The sequence below is a fragment of the Daucus carota genome, chromosome 7, assembly GCF_001625215.2.
Source record: "Daucus carota subsp. sativus chromosome 7, DH1 v3.0, whole genome shotgun sequence".
Taxonomy (NCBI): Eukaryota; Viridiplantae; Streptophyta; class Magnoliopsida; order Apiales; family Apiaceae; genus Daucus; species Daucus carota.
Window position 1 is genome coordinate 6,911,925 of NC_030387.2, and position 19,451 is coordinate 6,931,375.

The 19,451-nt window shown below is 36.3% G+C and overlaps 2 protein-coding genes and 1 long non-coding RNA gene across 4 annotated transcripts; all 3 read right to left on the reverse strand.

The window, feature by feature from the left end:
* Positions 1-6,491: 6,491 nt before the first annotated feature.
* On the reverse strand, positions 6,492-10,998 carry LOC108193331 (uncharacterized). Its single transcript, XR_010285955.1, has 6 exons — positions 9,847-10,998; positions 9,476-9,601; positions 8,929-9,049; positions 7,776-7,985; positions 7,150-7,407; positions 6,492-6,797 (listed from the first exon to the last, which is right to left on the reverse strand). It is a non-coding gene; the product is annotated as an uncharacterized LOC108193331 (long non-coding RNA).
* A 643-nt stretch (positions 10,999-11,641) lies between these two features.
* On the reverse strand, positions 11,642-17,181 carry LOC108193326 (zinc finger CCCH domain-containing protein 12). 2 transcript variants are annotated; one of them, XM_064082344.1, is made up of 8 exons: positions 16,527-17,181; positions 15,948-16,209; positions 15,639-15,854; positions 14,052-15,514; positions 13,884-13,966; positions 13,652-13,746; positions 12,975-13,432; positions 11,642-12,901 (listed from the first exon to the last, which is right to left on the reverse strand). In XM_064082344.1, exons 1-4 carry the CDS (start codon positions 16,662-16,664, stop codon positions 15,507-15,509), a joined length of 624 nt encoding a protein of 207 aa, XP_063938414.1. In that variant the 5' UTR covers positions 16,665-17,181; the 3' UTR covers positions 11,642-12,901; positions 12,975-13,432; positions 13,652-13,746; positions 13,884-13,966; positions 14,052-15,506. The 2 variants fall into 2 exon arrangements, with proteins under 2 accessions (XP_063938414.1, XP_017215421.2); XM_017359932.2 differs by having other exon boundaries at positions 13,652-13,966.
* Positions 13,713-14,448, reverse strand: LOC135147875 (lysine-specific demethylase REF6-like). Its single transcript, XM_064081907.1, has 3 exons — positions 14,405-14,448; positions 14,052-14,119; positions 13,713-13,966 (listed from the first exon to the last, which is right to left on the reverse strand). The coding sequence occupies exons 1-3, from the start codon at positions 14,446-14,448 to the stop codon at positions 13,713-13,715; spliced, it is 366 nt and encodes a 121-aa protein (XP_063937977.1).
* Positions 17,182-19,451: the final 2,270 nt, after the last annotated feature.

Genomic DNA, 19,451 nt, shown 5'->3' on the forward strand with positions numbered 1-19,451 from the left:
CAATGGTGTGGGCGAAGTGGAAATTTTCATGTCACAAAAATTAAATAATATTAAATGAATAGCTAGATAAATGAAATATAAATGATGAAACAAATACTTTCACATAAATTGATTTGGTTTAATTTTATGATATACAACTAATTCGACACACACACACAGATATATATGGAGGAAAGAATTAATATAACGGATTTTTTCTATAATTAGATTGTAGGGTACGGTGGTATTTTATATAATGTGTATTATATTGTAATAGATTTTACATATGTACGATGTATATAGGGTGTTGAATACATATAATATGGTTTATATAATGTCAGATTCCACCTATAATTCCATGTACAATGTGCGTTAGGGGGTATTAGTAATTTTCGGACGACAACTTAAGCATACCTTTTTTTCAAAAAAAAAAACTTAAGAATACATATCAAATATAATATGATTATGTGTATAGAGCCGCCAAGAATGATCATACTCGTCAAACAAACCTTACCATACTTGTTGTATAAATCTTACCATATTTAGTTTCAAATCAACTAGGTTTGAGATCAAGACATGTCTTTTATATATAATCATTATCTAAACATACGATTATTATCTATATGTATCTTGGATAACCCATGCCCAAGTTATTAATTGGATTGGCATCCTACAACAACTCACACAAGTGGCTCTCAGAAATTAAGAATTTTTTGAAACAATAATATAAATGTGATACAAGTTGTAATGTGAGAGTTAAAAAATATTTTTGATATTACAAAAAAAATCAAATGAGGAGTTGCATGACCTTTTTTAAAAATATTCAATATACTATGACTTTACTTGACGGGGATTGCATACTGTTGGGTTTGCAAATAGATGAAATTATAGTTTTCAAATATCTTGACTTCACTATGATTGTTAATTGGTATAAACATTATTACCGAGATTTAACAAAAAAAGTATTATTTGTAGAAAAGTTAAAAATTACATATTATACTACATAAATAATTTTATTTTAAGTTTCATCAGATAAGCAAAATATTCTAAAACCCCTCCATTTCAACAACAAGCACAACTCATAATCCTCATCTCATCACTTAAAATACGTAAAATGGTTCTAAAACCCCCCTTCATTTCGACAATAAACACCAAATAGATTGTATTATGGAATTTTTCAGTTGAAAAATTTCAGCTTGTATTATGGAATTAAGGGGCGGGAGGAATTGCCGCTTGTTTTTCATTTTTTTAAGATAGGTTATTAGACATCGGTTACAAAAAATACTCATGTCTTAGAATCCTTAGACATCAGTTAATTTTTGGACGATATTAAAAGGTCCTTTAACATCGGGTGCAATTACAACCGATGTCTATGTACCGATGTCTATTGACAAATTTCTAGTAGTGACTCAGAATCCTCAGACTTAAACCCTCAACCGTCATTCCACTAAGTTTCATGGCAATCGTCAGTTAGTTTATGATCCAGGATGTGATCACCAAAATCAAGACTCTAAACCCTGGCTCTAGCTTTTCTTGATTAATAACATATTTTTACAGGGTGAGTAAACTCATTTGAAACGCTCTCGTTTTTCTTTAATTACCTCCATTCTCACGAAACATTTTAGACCCTGCTTAAATATAGTTAAAAAGGTTCTCTTCTCCAGAACAGTCTATACTTTGCTTTGATAAGATTTATTGTATTTTGTTTGTGTATATATAAAGTAAAAGTAAAAACTGTATTGGTAAGAAATTTACTTTTTCCAAATAAAATGTTTTGTTCTTAATTTTTCTACTTTTACAAGATATACATATACATTATAAAGTAAGAAAAATATTTGCATCAGTCTGGCACTTATTTATTTATTATTTTCAGAAGAAGTGATTGCGGGATCATCCAGGTAATGTAACATTAACTACCAACCTCTGCAGGACTGTTCTAGAAATTTGTAAGTATTGGCGCGGGTGGAGTGGGGGGGAGTTTAATAGCCGGTGAGATTTTATATCAGTTTAAACATAATATAGGGAAAAAATTGAGGTACAAAAGTAAGTAAAATGATAATTATTGAGGAAAAAACATGATCTCGGTGTCAATTTTAGGTCAGATTTGATGGCTGACAATAACTAACATTTTCACGATAATATAAGATATATCATACATGGCAGGTACCCCCTTGTCCCACTGTGAATCCGTCCCTAATTACCTCGGCATATCTGAACCTCCTGCAGCTCGTTGCAGCATGTACAGTGATTGTGTACTTAAAACATGCTTAACCATCTATCAAAATCCATAGTATATAGACAAGACAACAAAAATTAATATACAGAAGATATGAGAACTATAGTCCATAACTATACAAATTTTTATCATGTAGTTTGGTTCATCTAAAGTGGACAACATTATGTACATTCCTTTGTGGCTGAAAATTCTATTCTGAAATTGAAAAGGCTTATTGAAGGGTCCTGAATCAGCGGTAATGTGAAGGAAATTCCAAGCACATGTTAAACTAGAAACGAGGTCCTCTTTTAACTGAGTAGCCTTCTTTGGAGGGTGATTTACAGTTCTTGACCTGAGTCTAGTCGTCGGTCCACCTTCCGACTTTTCAGTGCCATGGTCCTCGTTCTGTTCAGGCGGAGGAGTCTCCTCCTGGACTGCCTTTACTTTAGGCTTATTCTAGTAAGTCATCTTGTATACAATTATACATTGATCTTTCGGGGCCTTCACAGATTCTTCAGCTACAGGAGACTTGCCTCTTGAGGTAGGCTCACAATCAGCAAGTCTCTTCCTCTTCAATGTGTGACTTCTTGATGATTTGCTAGGCGCCACATCAGCTGAAGTATATTGACTTAGGTTGGCAATGCAAGAAAAATTAGCCCCCCAGCTTTGCAGCCCAGTCAGCGTTCCCAGGAAAGGACCCTTCACTATCTAAAGCCGACTTGATTCTCTCCTTATCTTCTTCGGCGGCTTCCCTGAAGGAAATGTCACTCCAAATATGATCTTCCCCCAGTTCATCAGCCATTTATAATTTGTTTCAGCCAAAAACTTGGGATAATCTTCAAAATATGCATCGCTATATATTATCAAAGGACTGGTAGCAGAGAAGGCATGAGTACTAGTACCTCAACACATATGCTAAGTAGGTTGCCATATGCACCAAATTGTAAAGGAAGTATGCATTTCATCGACAAATGTTATGCATTTTACTCTCTGTATGCTAATGAAGTTGCCAAAAAAGCAAAAAGGAAACGTTACAGAGAAAAAAGGAGGGAAAAGTTGTGAGCACAGGATATATCTCTACTTTAACTGAATACAAGTTTACAGCAGATGACAGGGTTATATATAAAAATTGCGGTCTTAGGGTTTGGTTTCATTTTTTTAACGTGGGAAATGGCAATTAGTTTCATTTCCGGAAATTTTTGAAGGTGTCTGTTCGCGTTTGCTTCATTGTACAAACTATAAAGATCCAAAATCATACTGACAAGAATAATCTCATTAGACCAGACAACAGATTCACGAGTATTTACTTTTAACACACATAATTAAGTACTAATTATCAAAACTAATAATTTACCTGGATGACAAAGGAGTAACGTAGCATGCTGAACACAGAAGACATCCCATCGAGAGGATTCCTCATCAAGGCCGGATACTGGGGAAACTTCTCTAAGTTCAGTTTCAGAGTCGGAGGCATCCTCATAGGTCCAAACTATAAGAGAAAGTGAGGATATATCCTTTGGAGGCCTACTACTACAGGAAGCTTCCATCCGCCCTGCACTTAATTTATATTGCCATATCAGATTACCTTCGTGATATTTACATATTTTCATCTGAACTGACATAATAAACCACAGCAGGTCGTGAATTTTTTACTGGAATACCATATGCATTTTACCTACTTCTCTGAAAGCTTACCCTTAGATATACTGAACGAGAAACAACTATCTATGGTACGCAGAAAATAAAGTAAGGGAGTGTTAGCATGTCTTTGTTGATAAAGAGAGAAGCTTTAAACCGGAATGTAGTATTCTTTACCTAAACCGGAATCCAGCACATCATTGTTAGCATATATGGGGTAACGAGTCCCCCAATTACTAAAAGCAACACACTACGCGTTATATTGCCACAATCAGTTGATGTAAGCTTATGCAGATCCACTTCACTAGGTTTAATGATTGCTGCACAAGAAATTAATAAAACCCCACAAGCTAAACATGAAAAAAGACCTGTACCTGGCAACCACTCACATTGATCAGGTCCACATTTTTGAGTGTTAATGTTCAGGTTCTCAGAAGTCAGGGTTCATGAAGAATTAATGTGTTTGCTAAACAAGGGAATATTCTTACCATTGTGCAAATCACGGGGCAAAAGAATAGCTGGAGATCCTTTCCCAAGACTATGAAGCAATGAGAGAATCAAATCAACTTTAGATAGTGAAGGGTCCATTCACGGGAATGTAATTGACTGGGCTGCAAAGTTGGGGGGCCAATCTTTCTTACAGTGCCAAACCTAAGTTCAACATTAAAGAGGAAGGGTATAGATGATCCTAAGCCAACCCAAAGAAGCAAGTTTCCAAGAGTTAAAGAGTCAGCCGAGGCCACACACCATGAACAAGTTAGAGTATCTCAAAATTTACCTGAGCAAGCAGAACCTAATGTAGTTCCTGGAAAATTATCAAGATGTCAAAAAACTGATTTGTCTTCTGGAAGTAGCGATGCCACATTGAAGAGGAATAATATGGCTGATAGTGAGCCTGTCTCTAGGGGCAAGTCTCCTGTAGTGTAATAATCAGTGAAGGCACCCAAAGATAAATGTATTATACAATACAAAAGGACTTACAAAAATAAGCTCAAGGTAAAGCCAATCCAGGAGGAGACTCCTCTGCCTGAACAGAACCATGACCAGGGCACTGAAAATCTAGATGTCAATATTGAAGATAAGTTGGAAGGTGGGCCGAGCACTAGACTCAGGCCAAGACTGTAAGGCAGGCTCCAAAGGAGGATCCGAGACTTGTCGGGGACAAAGCTGAAGCCAAAAGGGCATCAACGCGATGTTTGCTTCATCAACTTTTGGCTTCATCAAAAGTTGAAAAGTGTGTTGATGAAGCAAACATCGCGTTGATGCACTTTTGGCTTCAGCTTTGTCCGTGACAAGCTCAGATCCTTCTTTGGAGCCTACTTTACAGTCTTGGCCTGAGTCTAGTGCTCGGCCCACCTTCCAAGTTATCTTCAATATTGACATCTAGCTTTTTAGTGCCGTGGTCATGGTTTTGTTCAGGCTGAGGAGTCTCCTCCTGGATTGGCTTTACCTTGAGCTTATTATTGTAAGTCCTCTTGTATTGTATAATACATTTACCTTTGGGTGCCTTCACTGATTCTTCAACTACAGGAGACTTGCCCCTTGAGACAGGCTCACTATCAGCCATATTATTCCTCTACAATGTGGCATCGCTACTTCCAGAAGACAAATCAGTTTTTTGACATCTTGATAATTTTCCAGGAACTACATTAGGTTCTGCTTGCTCAGGTAAATTTTGAGATACTCTAACTTGTTCATGGTCTGTGGCCTCGGCTAACTCTTTAACTCTTGGAAACTTGCTTCTTTCGGTTGGCTTAGGATCATCTATACCCTTCCTCTTTAATGTTGGACTTAGGTTTGGCACTGTAAGAAAGATTGGCTCCAAACTTTGCAGCCCAGTCAATTACATTCCCGTGAATGGACCCTTCACTATCTAAAGTTGATTTGATTCTCTCATTGCTTCATCTTGGGAAAGGATCTCCGGCTATTCTTTTGCCCCGTGATTTGCATAATGGTAAGAATATTCCCATGTTTAGAAAACATATTAATTCTTCGTAAACCCTGACTTCTGAGAACCTGAACATTAACACTCAAAAATATGGACCTGATCAATGTGAGTGGTTGCCAGGTACAGGTCTTTTTTCATGTTTAGCTTGTGGGGTTTTATTAATTTCTTGTGCAGCAATCATAAAACCTAGTGAAGTGGATCTGCATAAGCTCACATCGACTGATTGTGGCAATATTGCGCGTAGTGTGTTGCTTCTAGTAATTGGGGGACTCGTTACCCCAGATATGCTAACAATGATGTGCTGGATTCCGGTTTAGGTAAAGAATACTACATACCGGTTTAGAGCTTCTCTCTTTCTCAACAAAGACATGTTAACACTCCCTTACTTTATTTTCTGGGTACCATAGATAGTTGTTTCTCGTTCAGTATATCTAAGGGTAAGCTTTGAGAGAAGTAGGTAAAATGCATATGGTATTCTGTAAAAAATTCACGACTTGGTGTGGTTTATTATGTCAGTTAAAATGAAAATATGTAAATATCACGAAGGTAATCTGATATGGCAATATAAATTAAGTGCAGGGCGGATGGAAGCTTCCTGTAGTAGTAGGCCTCCAAAGAATATATCCTCACTTGCTCTTATAGCTTGGACCTATGAGGATGCCTCCGACTCTGAAACTGAACTTGGAGAAGTTTCCCCAGTATCCGGCCTTGATGAGGAATCCTCTCGATGGGATGTCTTCTGTGTTCAGCATGCTATAGAAGTTAAACAGAAACTGGATGTGCCAAAAGTGCGTTGATGAAGCAAACATCGCGTTAATTCTTCGTGAACCATGACTTCTGAGAAGCTGAACATGAACACTCAAAAATACTTGTCTCTTTTGGTTGGCTCAGGATAATCCATACGCTTCCTCTTTAATGTTGGACTTAGTTTGGCACCGTAATAAAGATTATCCCGCAACCATAGTCTTGATACCACGAAATCATCACAACATCCATCAAAGTCTTGTAGACCTCAACCTAAGGTTAAGTACAAAACGTTTTCAAGTATTTGTAATCACTCTGATATAAGTGTCTGCAACTACTGTATGATACTTAAGCAGACCCATCTAAAGAAGCTGCAGTGCCACCAACTGACTGATCGTACTCAAAGAGAGGACCAAACTTACAAATCCCATAACGGCTGAAGTGTGAGCAGATTCTCTGGCCTTAGACATTTACAGGACAAAATAAATTTTGTTGTACCAGAGAACTAAAATTTGAATATGGAGCAATATGGTTACTGCTTAGTAATGCAAGCCCGTGACACTATCTTAAAGCTAAAATAAGTTAATGTTCACGATCTAGCTGAATAATTGAAAGAGAGTCTTACAGGTGGCAGAGGCAGTCCTTGGTCACTGAGAGCCGACTCCGGGTTTCTGGGTTGGTGGAACCTGCAAGAAGATTTGAACTTACAATCCCCCGTTCTCATGTAGAAACTGAACTCGGGCAGTCCAGGTCGTTCAGGATATTTGTTTACATTCACCTGGCCCTGTGGATGTGCATCAAAGCTGGATCTAGTTGCTAGAATAGTCATCGCAAGTGCTGGGGGAACAGGCAGAATCCCTTGTGATCTTCCTTATGCAGGAGCCTTAAGAGTTCAAAGAGAAATTTAGTAAAGCAAAACCATGGTAGTTTGTTAACACGATAAAAGCACCAGAGTGAATACAATTTGAACAGTAGGCAAAAAAAGGGATCACAATTATCAAAATATATAATAAAAAAAAGTTTTTAATTGTCACTCTCGCTTGAATTCGCAGCTAATGCCTCTGGTATTTACAGCATACTTAATACCAACATTTACACCACTCAGTGCAATTATATAAGTACCAACATGGACTCGTAACGTTTTAGACCGTTTTAACTGTCACCCTGTGAAAATAATAGAAAATGCCAACTGCAAAAAGCTTAGACTTGTAATCTTATTTTCCAAAGATTGTCACATGAGTCGAGGAATACCTGATATCCGTTCCATTCTGCATTTTCTGGCAGAAAGATAACTGGTCTGAAGGGAGCACTCTCATTTGTATCACTTGCTGTTGACCTACCTCTACCTGGTGAAGTAGTGTAACCTCCTCCCGCTGCTGTAGAATCCGGATGATGAAACTTGCAGTATTCCCCATACTTGCATCAACTGGTTTTCATGAAGAAAGAACATTCTTTCTCCCCCTGTTGCGCAATCAAAAAGCTTAATAGAAAATCTATGGTGAAGTGACTTAATATTATATTTGACAAGGATGAACTTATATTCTCTGTCAGGATAAATGGATAAACTTGAGTGTTGCTAGGTGAGTAAACTGCAACATACAGAACATATATGCCTACAGGAACTACAGCATGTGTATTGGTTCCAAATACAAACAGGGTAATATCTGTAGCAGTTGCAGATGACTAATATGAATATAAATGTTGGATGTCAAAAGTACACAAAAGAAATATATATATTTACCACTGCCAAGATTCCTCATAAATTACTAATGACGAAGTTGCTACAGTAACGAGCAAAATTAAGGGTGTTGGCCCCCTTATCACAATTTAAAGCAACAATACCTCAAATATCATGTCTGGGAAATATGGACCTGATATCACTTCATAATGTTACATCGTTTAACGTTTATAATTTTTTTTTAAATAGACAGAAACACTACATTTTGTAGCGTCTACCATTGCTTTTAAGCCCAAGCCCATAAAAAACACTTGCAAACCGTGGAAACAATAACACTAGACGATGTAATGTTATGAAGTAACGTTACTTTATATAATACTAGAAGCCCAAACAAAACGAAGGCTACATCGTGTAGCGTTTTATTCTTATAAACCATAACGCTACATGATGTAGTGTTTTAATGTGGTATCCAGGGTAATGTTTCATATTTTCAGAATGTGATATTTAGGGCATTTCAACTCCAAATTGTGATATTCAGGGCCTTTTCTCCAAAATTAATATAAATAAGCAAAAAACACCTTAATAACCTTATAACTGATCATATATGGCTACATCTATATCTGCATACACTTTTTGATCTGATGGTAACAATATCCATGTTGATCGAATATGGATTGCATACATAAGAAAAACTAGATTCTGCGAAAAAAAGGATAGAAGTTTTACCACTCTAATCAGCAAACCAAATAAAGTTCAACTCTAAATTTGGGGTCACTGCAACTTTTCCTTTGTCATGACTATACCTACAAGCTTTTCCTTTTTTTCAACCACCTGGTAACAAGTAATACTGCAAAGAAAAATGGAGGAATATCAAGCGGAGACTGTTATATACTTGCATAGTTGCATTATAGTTCAGTATGGCCAGATGGAATCAAGACAACAAACCAAGAAGTTGAACTATTTATTTTCAACAGAAGTTTATAAGTAGACGACCCAGAAAATAAGATATAAATCCCATTAGCTTGGCAATCGTGGTTGAGGCTTTCATGAAAGGATTCACATTATATTTTCTGTGAGAAAGTTGAGCTAAAGATACATGAGCAGAATATACGTGTTGTACACTGTGGTGTAATGGTTTTTTACACCATATATGCACGAACACTAAATTTTGCAAGTAGAGAAGAGAGAAACATAATATACATGCATTTAAGAAAGTGAAGCAAAAAGAAGACACATATTACATATAATGTATAATAGCGAAAATGATGGTAACCTTGCATTCTGTTTGTCAAGCCTTATCATAAGTTTCCTCCTTTCGCTTGAATGTATCCCTTGCAGCCTGCAAAAAGTTCGCATTATCATAAAATTCCTCCTTTTGCTTAAATGTATCCCTAGCAGCCTGCAAAAAGCTCGCAGTTCAAATTTAGGTTAACAAAACACGTTTAACCTCAAGATTATCCAGATAGACTACCAAAGCAATATACTCTCTATAGAATCTCCAACCAAAGTAAAAAAGTTGCTATAGTGAAGTAATACATAATAATTTTACTCAATACCAATTTTTTTCATATATATCCAATATCTTTTAAGAGTTATTGACATAAACCCATAGGTTAGTAGAAGTAATCATAAGTTGTATTATACCTGGTTTTTCCTCTCAAGTGGATGATTAATTAGCTTTAGCTCTTACACCACCGTCATCCCAATTCTCACCCAAACCATCTTCAGAAACCTCAATGACATAATCCCAATTCTAACCCCAACCATCTTCATAGTCCTCAATGACATCATCCCGATTCACACCCCAACCATCTTCATAGTCCTCAAAGACATCATCCCAATTCACACCCGAACCATCTTCATAGTTCTCAATGACTTCTTTTCCCTTCAAATCACAATCACCGCCTTCATTCCCAATCTCATTTCCTTCCACAACACTACGATTTTCAGGGTTTCTCTCTTCGATTGCCATTTCATCTTCAATACCCTTCAAATCACAATCACTGCCTTCATTCCCAAACTCACTCCTATTACTCCCCTCATCATTATCCCCGTCCTTTATTTCCTTAAAAGCACCTTTTTCCCCTTCTTTTCAAGGTTTCTCTCTTCAATTTCCGCCTCATCTTTAATGCCCTCCAAATCAAGATCACCGTCTACATTCTCAATCTCACCTCACTTACTCCCCTTGTTATCCTCCCGTTCCTTCATCTCTTTAAAGTCTCCTTCATTTCCTTCCACCACAATACGCTTTTCGGGGTTTCTCTCTTTAATTTCCGCCTCATTTTTAATACCCTCCAATTCACCATCACCGCCTTCATTCTCAATCTCACTCCACTTACTCCCATCCTTATCTTTACCCCCTTCCTTCATTTCCTTATAATCACCTTCATTTCCTTCCACACCGCCTAACTTTTCAATTTTTCTCTCTTCGAATTTCGCCTCATGATTAATAAAACCTTTCCAATCACGATAACCGACTCGATTCTCATTCTCATCACACAACTTACTCCCAAACTCATCACCATCTCTAAATAGCCCCAAACCACCTTGATCATTCTCACCCCGACTTCCCTCCCCAAAGCCCCCAACTTTATCAAAATCCTCTTTGTTTCGATAGCAAGCACCAACTCAGAACCCTCATCTTCATCGCGTAAACCCTCAACAGTCATTTCACTAAGTTTCTTGGCAAACCCATCTTCCTGATCACAAATTAATTCATGATCTAGGGTTTGATCACCAAATTAATCAAGACTCTGAAACCCTAGCTCTTGGCTTTGTGGCTTAGTGGCTTAGTTTCATTTTTTACACTCTAGAACAAAATGCCTGTCTTTTGCTTTTAGTGTAGGTATTTATTGTATTTGTGTGAATATAAAGTAGAAACGGAAAATCCTCACAATAAAATTAAAAATAAAGATGCATGGATATTAAATATACTTTCCCTTAAAAAAAGTTTCGTTCTTATCTTTTCTCCTTTTACTCACTATTTTAAAAATCATCGATGTTTTTTGAAGATCCCAGAAATCTTGAAGATATATTTTATTGGTTTATCGATTACACTCAATTTGAGTAAAAATCCTTAATTCGTCGAGAAAATCTCTGATAAATTCCCAATAAATCCTGAATCGGCAGGTCAACCGATTAGTTCCGATATATTATCAATTTCAGCAACCATGCTTTTACACATAAAAAAATCCTACACATAAATATGTGACTATGGTGCATGACACTAATAATAAATTGATCACATAACAGGGAAATACATAGCAGAAAATAAATTGATCACATATATAACAGGGAAATGCATAGCAGAAAAACTTGAGTGAATGTAGTGCCTATATCTAATCCTCCGGCAGTTCCTTGCGGAATGTCACGATGAATGTCCTAAAACTTGCTTACCGTGTACAGAAACAGTCCATGGTATATAGACATGATAACAAAATAAAGTTAAATACATATTTTTGATATATCAAGATATGAGAACTACAGTACTCCAGAGTTATACGTAAATTTCGACCATCTAATGTAAGACAACATTGTGCACATTTCAATGTGGCTGATAAGTCTGTTTCCGAAATTAATAAGGCTAAATCAACTATAATATCAAAGACATTCCAAGGACATGTTAAACTAGAAACTACACCAACCTCTGCACATGAGCATCGAGGTTCTTAGATAATGTTAACTCGCTTCGTTTCTCTGTTTCTTCATGCCTTTCGGTGCTCATTCTTCGAGCTACCCTGAGTGTCCGGTCTTCCTCTTATGGCGACTGAAATCTGACAAAATGAAATGTTTTTCCAGCCAGTCTCACCACAGGTATATGGACGGACACCTGTATGAACTCGATATGTTCTGTCCCAGCCCAAGCCCATTTAAATGTCCAGGTGTAGCCTTCCCAAGTGCATTGTAGGGGACGGTCCTCACGATGCACTTCCTGATTGTGCACCATCAGATACTTGTGTGACGCCAACTTCTTTCCGCACCCCTTCACTGAGCAAATATTTTTCTTATGGAGCCCCAACTATTTTTTGGAGCCAAATTTCATCAGGCAGCCCTCAATGTCACAAGAATGCTCTACCTCTGATTTTCTGGACCTTTTTCCAGCTGAAGCCTGGATCCCAGAAGCTGTTTTTGTTCTTCTATACTGGATGTTTGCTTCATCAATGCACTTTTTGCTTCAGGTTTCTCCCCGACAAGTCCAGGGGTCCTTTGGAGCCTGCTTTTCAGTTCTTGGCTGGACTCTAGTGCTCGGGCCACCTTCCAACTTATATTCAATATTGACATCTAGCTTTTTAGTGCCCTAGTCATGTTTGTGTTCAGGCAGAGGAGTCTCATCCTGGATTGTCTTTACCTTGAGCTTATTTTTGAAAGTCCTCTTTTATTGTATAATACGTTTATCTTTGCTTCTTTTGGTCGGCTCAAAATCATCCATAGCCTTCCTCTTTAATGTTGGACTTAGGTAGGGTACTGTAAGAAAGATCGGCCCCCAGCTTTTTAGCCCTGCAGTCAACATTCCCATGGATGGACCCTTCACTATCTAAAGCTGATTTGATTCTCTCCTTGTCTTCTTTAGTGGGGTACCAGTTCATCAGCCATTACTTTTGTTTCATCCAGAAACTTCTCTCAGTTCACTTTCAGAGTCGGAAGCATCCTCATAGGTCAAAGCTATAAGAGCAAGTGAAGATGTATTCTTCCATCCGCCCTGCATTGAATTAAGACAGATTAGATCGATTGCTAAAGTTAAAATCTCTAAAGTAGTGTGTAGCATTCTTTACCTAAGCCGGAATCCAGCACAACATTGTTAGCATATCCTGGGGAACGAGACCACCAATTACTAGCAGCAACGACCGAAACAACACCACTACCTCTTATATTGCCACAATCAGCTGACGAGATTATGCTTTCCCACTTCAGTAGGTTCTGTGATTGCAGCCCAAGAAAAACATAAAACCCCACAAGCTAAGCATGAAAAAAGTCCATTTTTCTTGAGTGTAAAAGTTATGGTTCTGAGAAGTCGCAGTGCACGAAGAATTAATTTTTTGCTAATAAGGGAATATTAGCACCATTATGCAATTCAGGAAAATTTCTCCTGATAAAATCACAGGGACGAAGTATAGTGGGAGATCTTTTCCCAAGAGTATGCAGCAGGTTGGTATTATGCGTCACATGTTGCAGAAAAAGCCTCTTTACCGGGCAATCCCCTTCACTTCTTCGTCCAATGCTCACTGGTACCCTGAGAATGTAAAATTACGGGTTAATGCTCTATTTCATCACTCTACTGGATCAAAACTTTCAGTTGGCCTACCGAGTCAAAAAAATTTTCATTCAAATAATAAAGCATCTAAAAACTTTCAATCACGAGATTAACCATAAAAAACATTTCAACGCCATTAACACAGTATTTGACTTTAACAGGTACCGTCAAAGTTAACAGAAGGTGTTTTTAATATACATGAATACAGTGTATGTATGTTCTTGCTCCCAGTTATTTCTTTTCTCCTCCCTCCCTTCTCTCAATCGGCTCGGTCCCTCTCTGTGTCTCCATCTCTGCATATCGCATATGACTTTTCATTATGATACTTTTCGACATTTTGTAATTCATGTAGAGTGAACCACACTGAAGAGAATGATGGTGCAAGATCATAGAGCAATTGGATGTGGGAAACTAATGGAGGATAGTTTACTGCTGCCCGGCGAATTTCATCTTCTCCTGCGAACTGCAACCATTCAGGAGTTGCGATATTTGAAACTTCCAAACAAGTGAATCCTGTGTGCATTAATCATTGTCAGGATAGATAAAGTATAGATATAGTAATATTACAAACAAAATCCAAGGTAAGAACATGTCTGACCATGACTGAATCCTGAGTGGTAAGCCCTTGGAAAGGTGAAGACAAATTCTCCCGGATTTTGGACCAACCTGGTTTGACAAAGGATTAAATTCACATAAATACATTGCCAGAAAACTATACAGTCACATTTTTATAATTGATGTTCTGTGAAAAAGTCCTAATGATCAAGGTGGACATGGGAAACTGGGAAGATGAAAGAATCAGGCCTCTTGTAAACATTCAGCAGAAAAAGATAACTGCAAATTAGCTTTTCAGTAGAACTGATGAAAGATAAGTCTCATCCAGCTACAATTCCATACAGGTTCAAGATTGAAGAGTATTAAAAACATGGAGCATAGACATAGAAGAGTTACCTGTAACATGGAATGCCAGCATTAACAATTACTTCCGGAGACATGACCGTAGTCTTCTTACCAAGAGTAGCATAACTCACTGCAGTTATTCACGCTAAAACCCTTCTAAATTGAAGAAGACAAATATGTAACAGTTTATACAGTGATTAAAATTTGGTATTCTATATCTATATAAGAAAATGCTATGACCTGGAAGAAGTTTATAAGTTCTTCCCCACATAAAATGCACAAAGTTTTAATCTTGAAGTTAACCTTAAATTAGACATACAAGTTAGAGAATTGGTTTGTTAAGTATGTTTTTGGCAATTACATTTATGTCACTTTATACTATTATCACAAACCATCCGATCATTCTGCAACCATAGTCTTGATACGTGGAAAACATCACACCATCCTTCAAAAGTCTTCGAGTACAAAAAGTTTTCAAGTATTTGTAATTAATCACTATGTATTGAGGAATAAAATACAAGGGCAGTATTGACGATGACTTTGGCGAAGTCTTATCACCAATTAATCAGGATCAGGATCAGACACGTGATGCTTCTTCTGACAATGTAATCTTGGAACATGAAGATCAATCGCATTCAGTTCTGCTCCCACAAGTAAATGCTGTGAAGGTAAGTTCGACAGATATGAATGGGTTAGAAGGTGATAAAGGTGCACATAGTCTGTTCAAATGGATGTATCAGAAGGAAGGGACTCATTCAGCCTTCATGTGAATCTTCCGTGATCATCTGAGAAGGTGCAGTGCCACCAACTGAATGATCGTACTTACAGGACGACCCAAACTTACAAGTTCCATAACGGCTGAAGTGCGAGCAGACAATCTGGCCCTAAGTCATTTACCCATGGGGAGACCATTGAGTGGCTCTTCTGCCACATTGAGCCATCAATCATTGCGGCCACTGGTACAGGAACTGTTCCCGCTCAATCGATATCTAGCTTATATGATGTTATTACATCATCACCGTCATCAACAAATGTGGTTCACCAAGAATGTTTAATCTTGCGGGAGGAGTCGGGGTGAGTCTTCCTTTAAGTTCATCCACAATGGTGGCTCCCAGGGATCACGGTTATTTAAATATATATTAACTTAAAGTCTTTAGGCTCCTGCAGATTCATATTAAATTTTATATTACTATAATCAGCAATCAATAGTTATTATATTATTGAAATTCATATTAAATTTTATATTATTATAATATATAATGAACAGGGATTAGGGATTTCTTACCACTGTAAATACCATTCGAAGATAATGTATTAACATTTTCTTCGGAATGATTATTAATTTCTCTGATTGATGGAGCAGTGCCATTAATTTTCTTTTGCCACCATATAGAAAGCTGCCATATATATTTGATTTCATCAATTGATATAGGCTTTAGCATGACATAAACTGCCCCATTCTGAATTTCTTTCAGTTCCGCTGTACTGTCAGCATACATCACTGCTCAAGTTCAATGTACAATAGTAGTGGTATCAATTAAATTCACTGAAGTAATATAATGCACATATATGTTCATAGGATATAGAAACTCACATATGACTGGTAAGCGAAATTCCTCATTTATATGATTTTGCAGTTCATAGCCGTTCATGTTCGGCATGAATGAGGTTGGCCCATAGATAATTGACCTCAATGGTGTTGCAGTATCATTTATTGTTCTTGCTGAAGAACGACGCCTACCTGGTAAAGTAGTGTCACCTCCTCCCGCTGCTGTAGGATCCGGATGACGAAACCTGTAGCTTTCCCTATACTTGCATGAACCAGTTCTCATGTAGAAAGAACATTCTTTCTCCCCCTGTCATGCAATCAAAACGCGTATTAGAACATATATTCTTCATCAAGATTAATGGATTAACATCAACATGCCCTGTAATTTGAAATCCTTTGTCTAATAAAAATAAATCATCACTGATGTACACAAAAAAAAATATTTACCACCGACAAGATTCTTCATAAATTATCTGTATTAACGAGGAAAGTAAATATAAATAAGTAAAAAACACCTTCATAACCTTATAACTGATCATATAGGCTACATCTAAATCTGCATATAATTTTTCATCAGATACATATAAAAATTTGGATTCTGTAAAAAAAGGAGAGAAGTTTTACCACTCTAATCGGCAAGCCGATTGGATCTTTAAACTCTTTAAGGGTTGGATGAAACTCTGGTGCTAAAGGAAGGGTTTTAAACCATCGAAAAACCCCTGTTTTATCGTAACTTTGTGGTTCGTACAAAAATTTACACATTCAGAGAAATGTATACATCAAGAAATTTAAACATACAAGATCTGTGAAGCTTTCGAAGGGGCCAGATAGAGGGGCTTGAAGGAAGAGATACGAAAGAGACCGTGTGAAAGGAAAGAGACAGTGTGAAAGGAGAGGGGCCAAGAGATACGAAAAATACTAAACTTATTCTCTTTCGCTACTTTTTTTCTTAATGTCTGTCAAAGTCAAACAAAATCACTTAATATGGGATGTGACGGAGGGAGTAATTGTTTCTTTCCTTTTTTTTTTTTGATCTTTTATGCTAGAGATGTCTATTAAATTTCTTTCAGGTGTATTTCTGAAATTTTCAAGTTTTTATTTTATTTTATTTTATTTTTTTTAAATAATGTTGTTAGAGTAAATAAAATAATGCTGATATGGAAGAAAAGCCCGAGATGCCGGATTTCTGGTGTAATGAGATTGCAGAGTGTCGCATTTTTTTATATAATTTCATTGTATCAGATTTAAAATATGTAAGTTGTAGAGTGTCAAATTTTACATATAATATGGATTACAGAGTATCAAATTTAACATATGCATGATTTTTTATATATTTAATACAGACTGCAGAGTCTTGGATTCTAACTGGGTCATAATTAATTGGATCATAAGGGAGAAGTCTGAGTATATGAAAGCAAAAAATATATAGAACTGCACAATATATAGAACTGCACAGTATATGACAAAAAAAAAAATGATTTACAGAGTAATATTAAAGGGTATGGATTAAGAAAGATTAGTTGCCGGTAAGACTTCAGAAATAGAATTTGTCATAAAGAATTTTGGATAAATAAACTGTAAATTGATCAAAAAAATGCTTTTACATAATATTTTCTAGGGTATTAATGTTTTTATACAAAATAAAAGGAATGTTACGACATATATGTGTGAAAGAATTGATATAACAAGCTTCCGTGTAATAAGAATTGTTGTCATATTTCTACAAACATCATGTCTCTCTCACACACACATCAGTGTCGGATTTCACATAAAATACGGGAGTGTCAGATTTCACATACATGGTCTTAGTGTTTGTATTTCTAATTATCTGGACTTCATATTAAATATTCGAGATAAATAGACATAAAGAATGTTATGGTCGATTATTAATTTAAAAGATACGGATAAAATAAATGTTATTTTAATATAAATTTATTTAGGTTGTGTACTTCGTGTCGTGTCATTTATTCAAAGGTTAAATCCAAAAACAATATATACTTCCGTGTGGTGTATTTTGATGTAGCGTATTCAATATAAAAACACAAAAACCAACTTTTCGTTCAATGTATAATATTGGCCGGAGGGTCTAGCTGGTACTTTGATACTTTGATGTCACATCAACTACTGTGATAGACATGCATAATGAATACATATCAAATATAATATGATCGATTATGTGTATAGGGCCGCCAAGAATGATCATACTCGTCAAACAAACCTTACCATACTTGTTATATAAATCTTACCATATTTAGTTTCAAATCAACTAGGTTTGAGATCAAGACATGTCTTTTATATATAATCATTATCTAAACATACGATTATTATCTATATGTATCTTGGATAACTCATGCCCAAGTTATTAATTGGATTGGCACCCTACAACAACTCACACAAGTGGCTCTCAGAAATTAAGAATTTTTTGAAACAATAATATAAATGTGATACAAGTTTTAATGTAAGAGTTAAAAAATATTTTTGATATTACAAAAAAAATCAAATGAGGAGTTGCATGACCTTTTTTAAAAATATTCAATATACTATGACTTTACTTGACGGGGATTGCGTACTGTTGGGTTTGCAAATAGATGAAATTATAGTTTTTAAATATCTTGACTTAACTATGATTGTTAATTGGTATAAACATTATTACCGAGATTTAACAAGAAAAGTATTATTTGTAGAAAAGTTAAAAATTACATATTATACTACATAAATATTTTTATTTTAAGTTTCATCAGATGAGCAAAATATTCTTAAACCCCTCCATTCCGACAACAAGCACAACTCATAATCCTCATTTCATCACTTAAAATACGTGGCACTTATTTATTTATTATTTTCAGAAGAAGTGGTTGCGGGATCAATCAAGTAATGTAACATTAACTACCAACCTCTGCAGGACGGTTCTAGAAATTTGTAAGTATTGGCGCGGGTGGAGGGGGGGGGAGTTTAATAGCCGGTGAGATTTTATATCAGTTTAAACATAATATAGGAAAAAAATTGAGGTACAAAAGTAAGTAAAATGATAGTTATTGAGGAAAAAACATGATCTCGGTGTCAATTTTAGGTCAGATTTGATGGCTGACAATAACTAACATTTTCATGATAATAGGAGATATATCATACATGGCAGGTACCCCCTTGTCCCACTGTGAATCCGTCCCTGATTACCTCGGCATATCTGAACCTCCTGCAGCTCGTTGCAGCATGTACAGTGATTGTGTACTTAAAACATGCTTAACCATCTATCAAAATCCATAGTATATAGATAAGACAACAAAAATTAATATACAGAAGATATGAGAACTATAGTCCATAACTATACAAATTTTTATCATGTAGTTTGGTTCATCTAAAGTGGACATCATTATGTACATTCCTTTGTGGCTGAAAATTCTACTCTGAAATTGAAAAGGCTTACTGAAGGGGCCTGAATCAGCGGTAATGTGAAGGAAATTCCTAGGACATATATGTTAAACTAGAAATGAGGTCCTCTTTTAACTGAGTAGCCTTCTTTGGAGGGTGATTTGCAGTTCTTGACCTGAG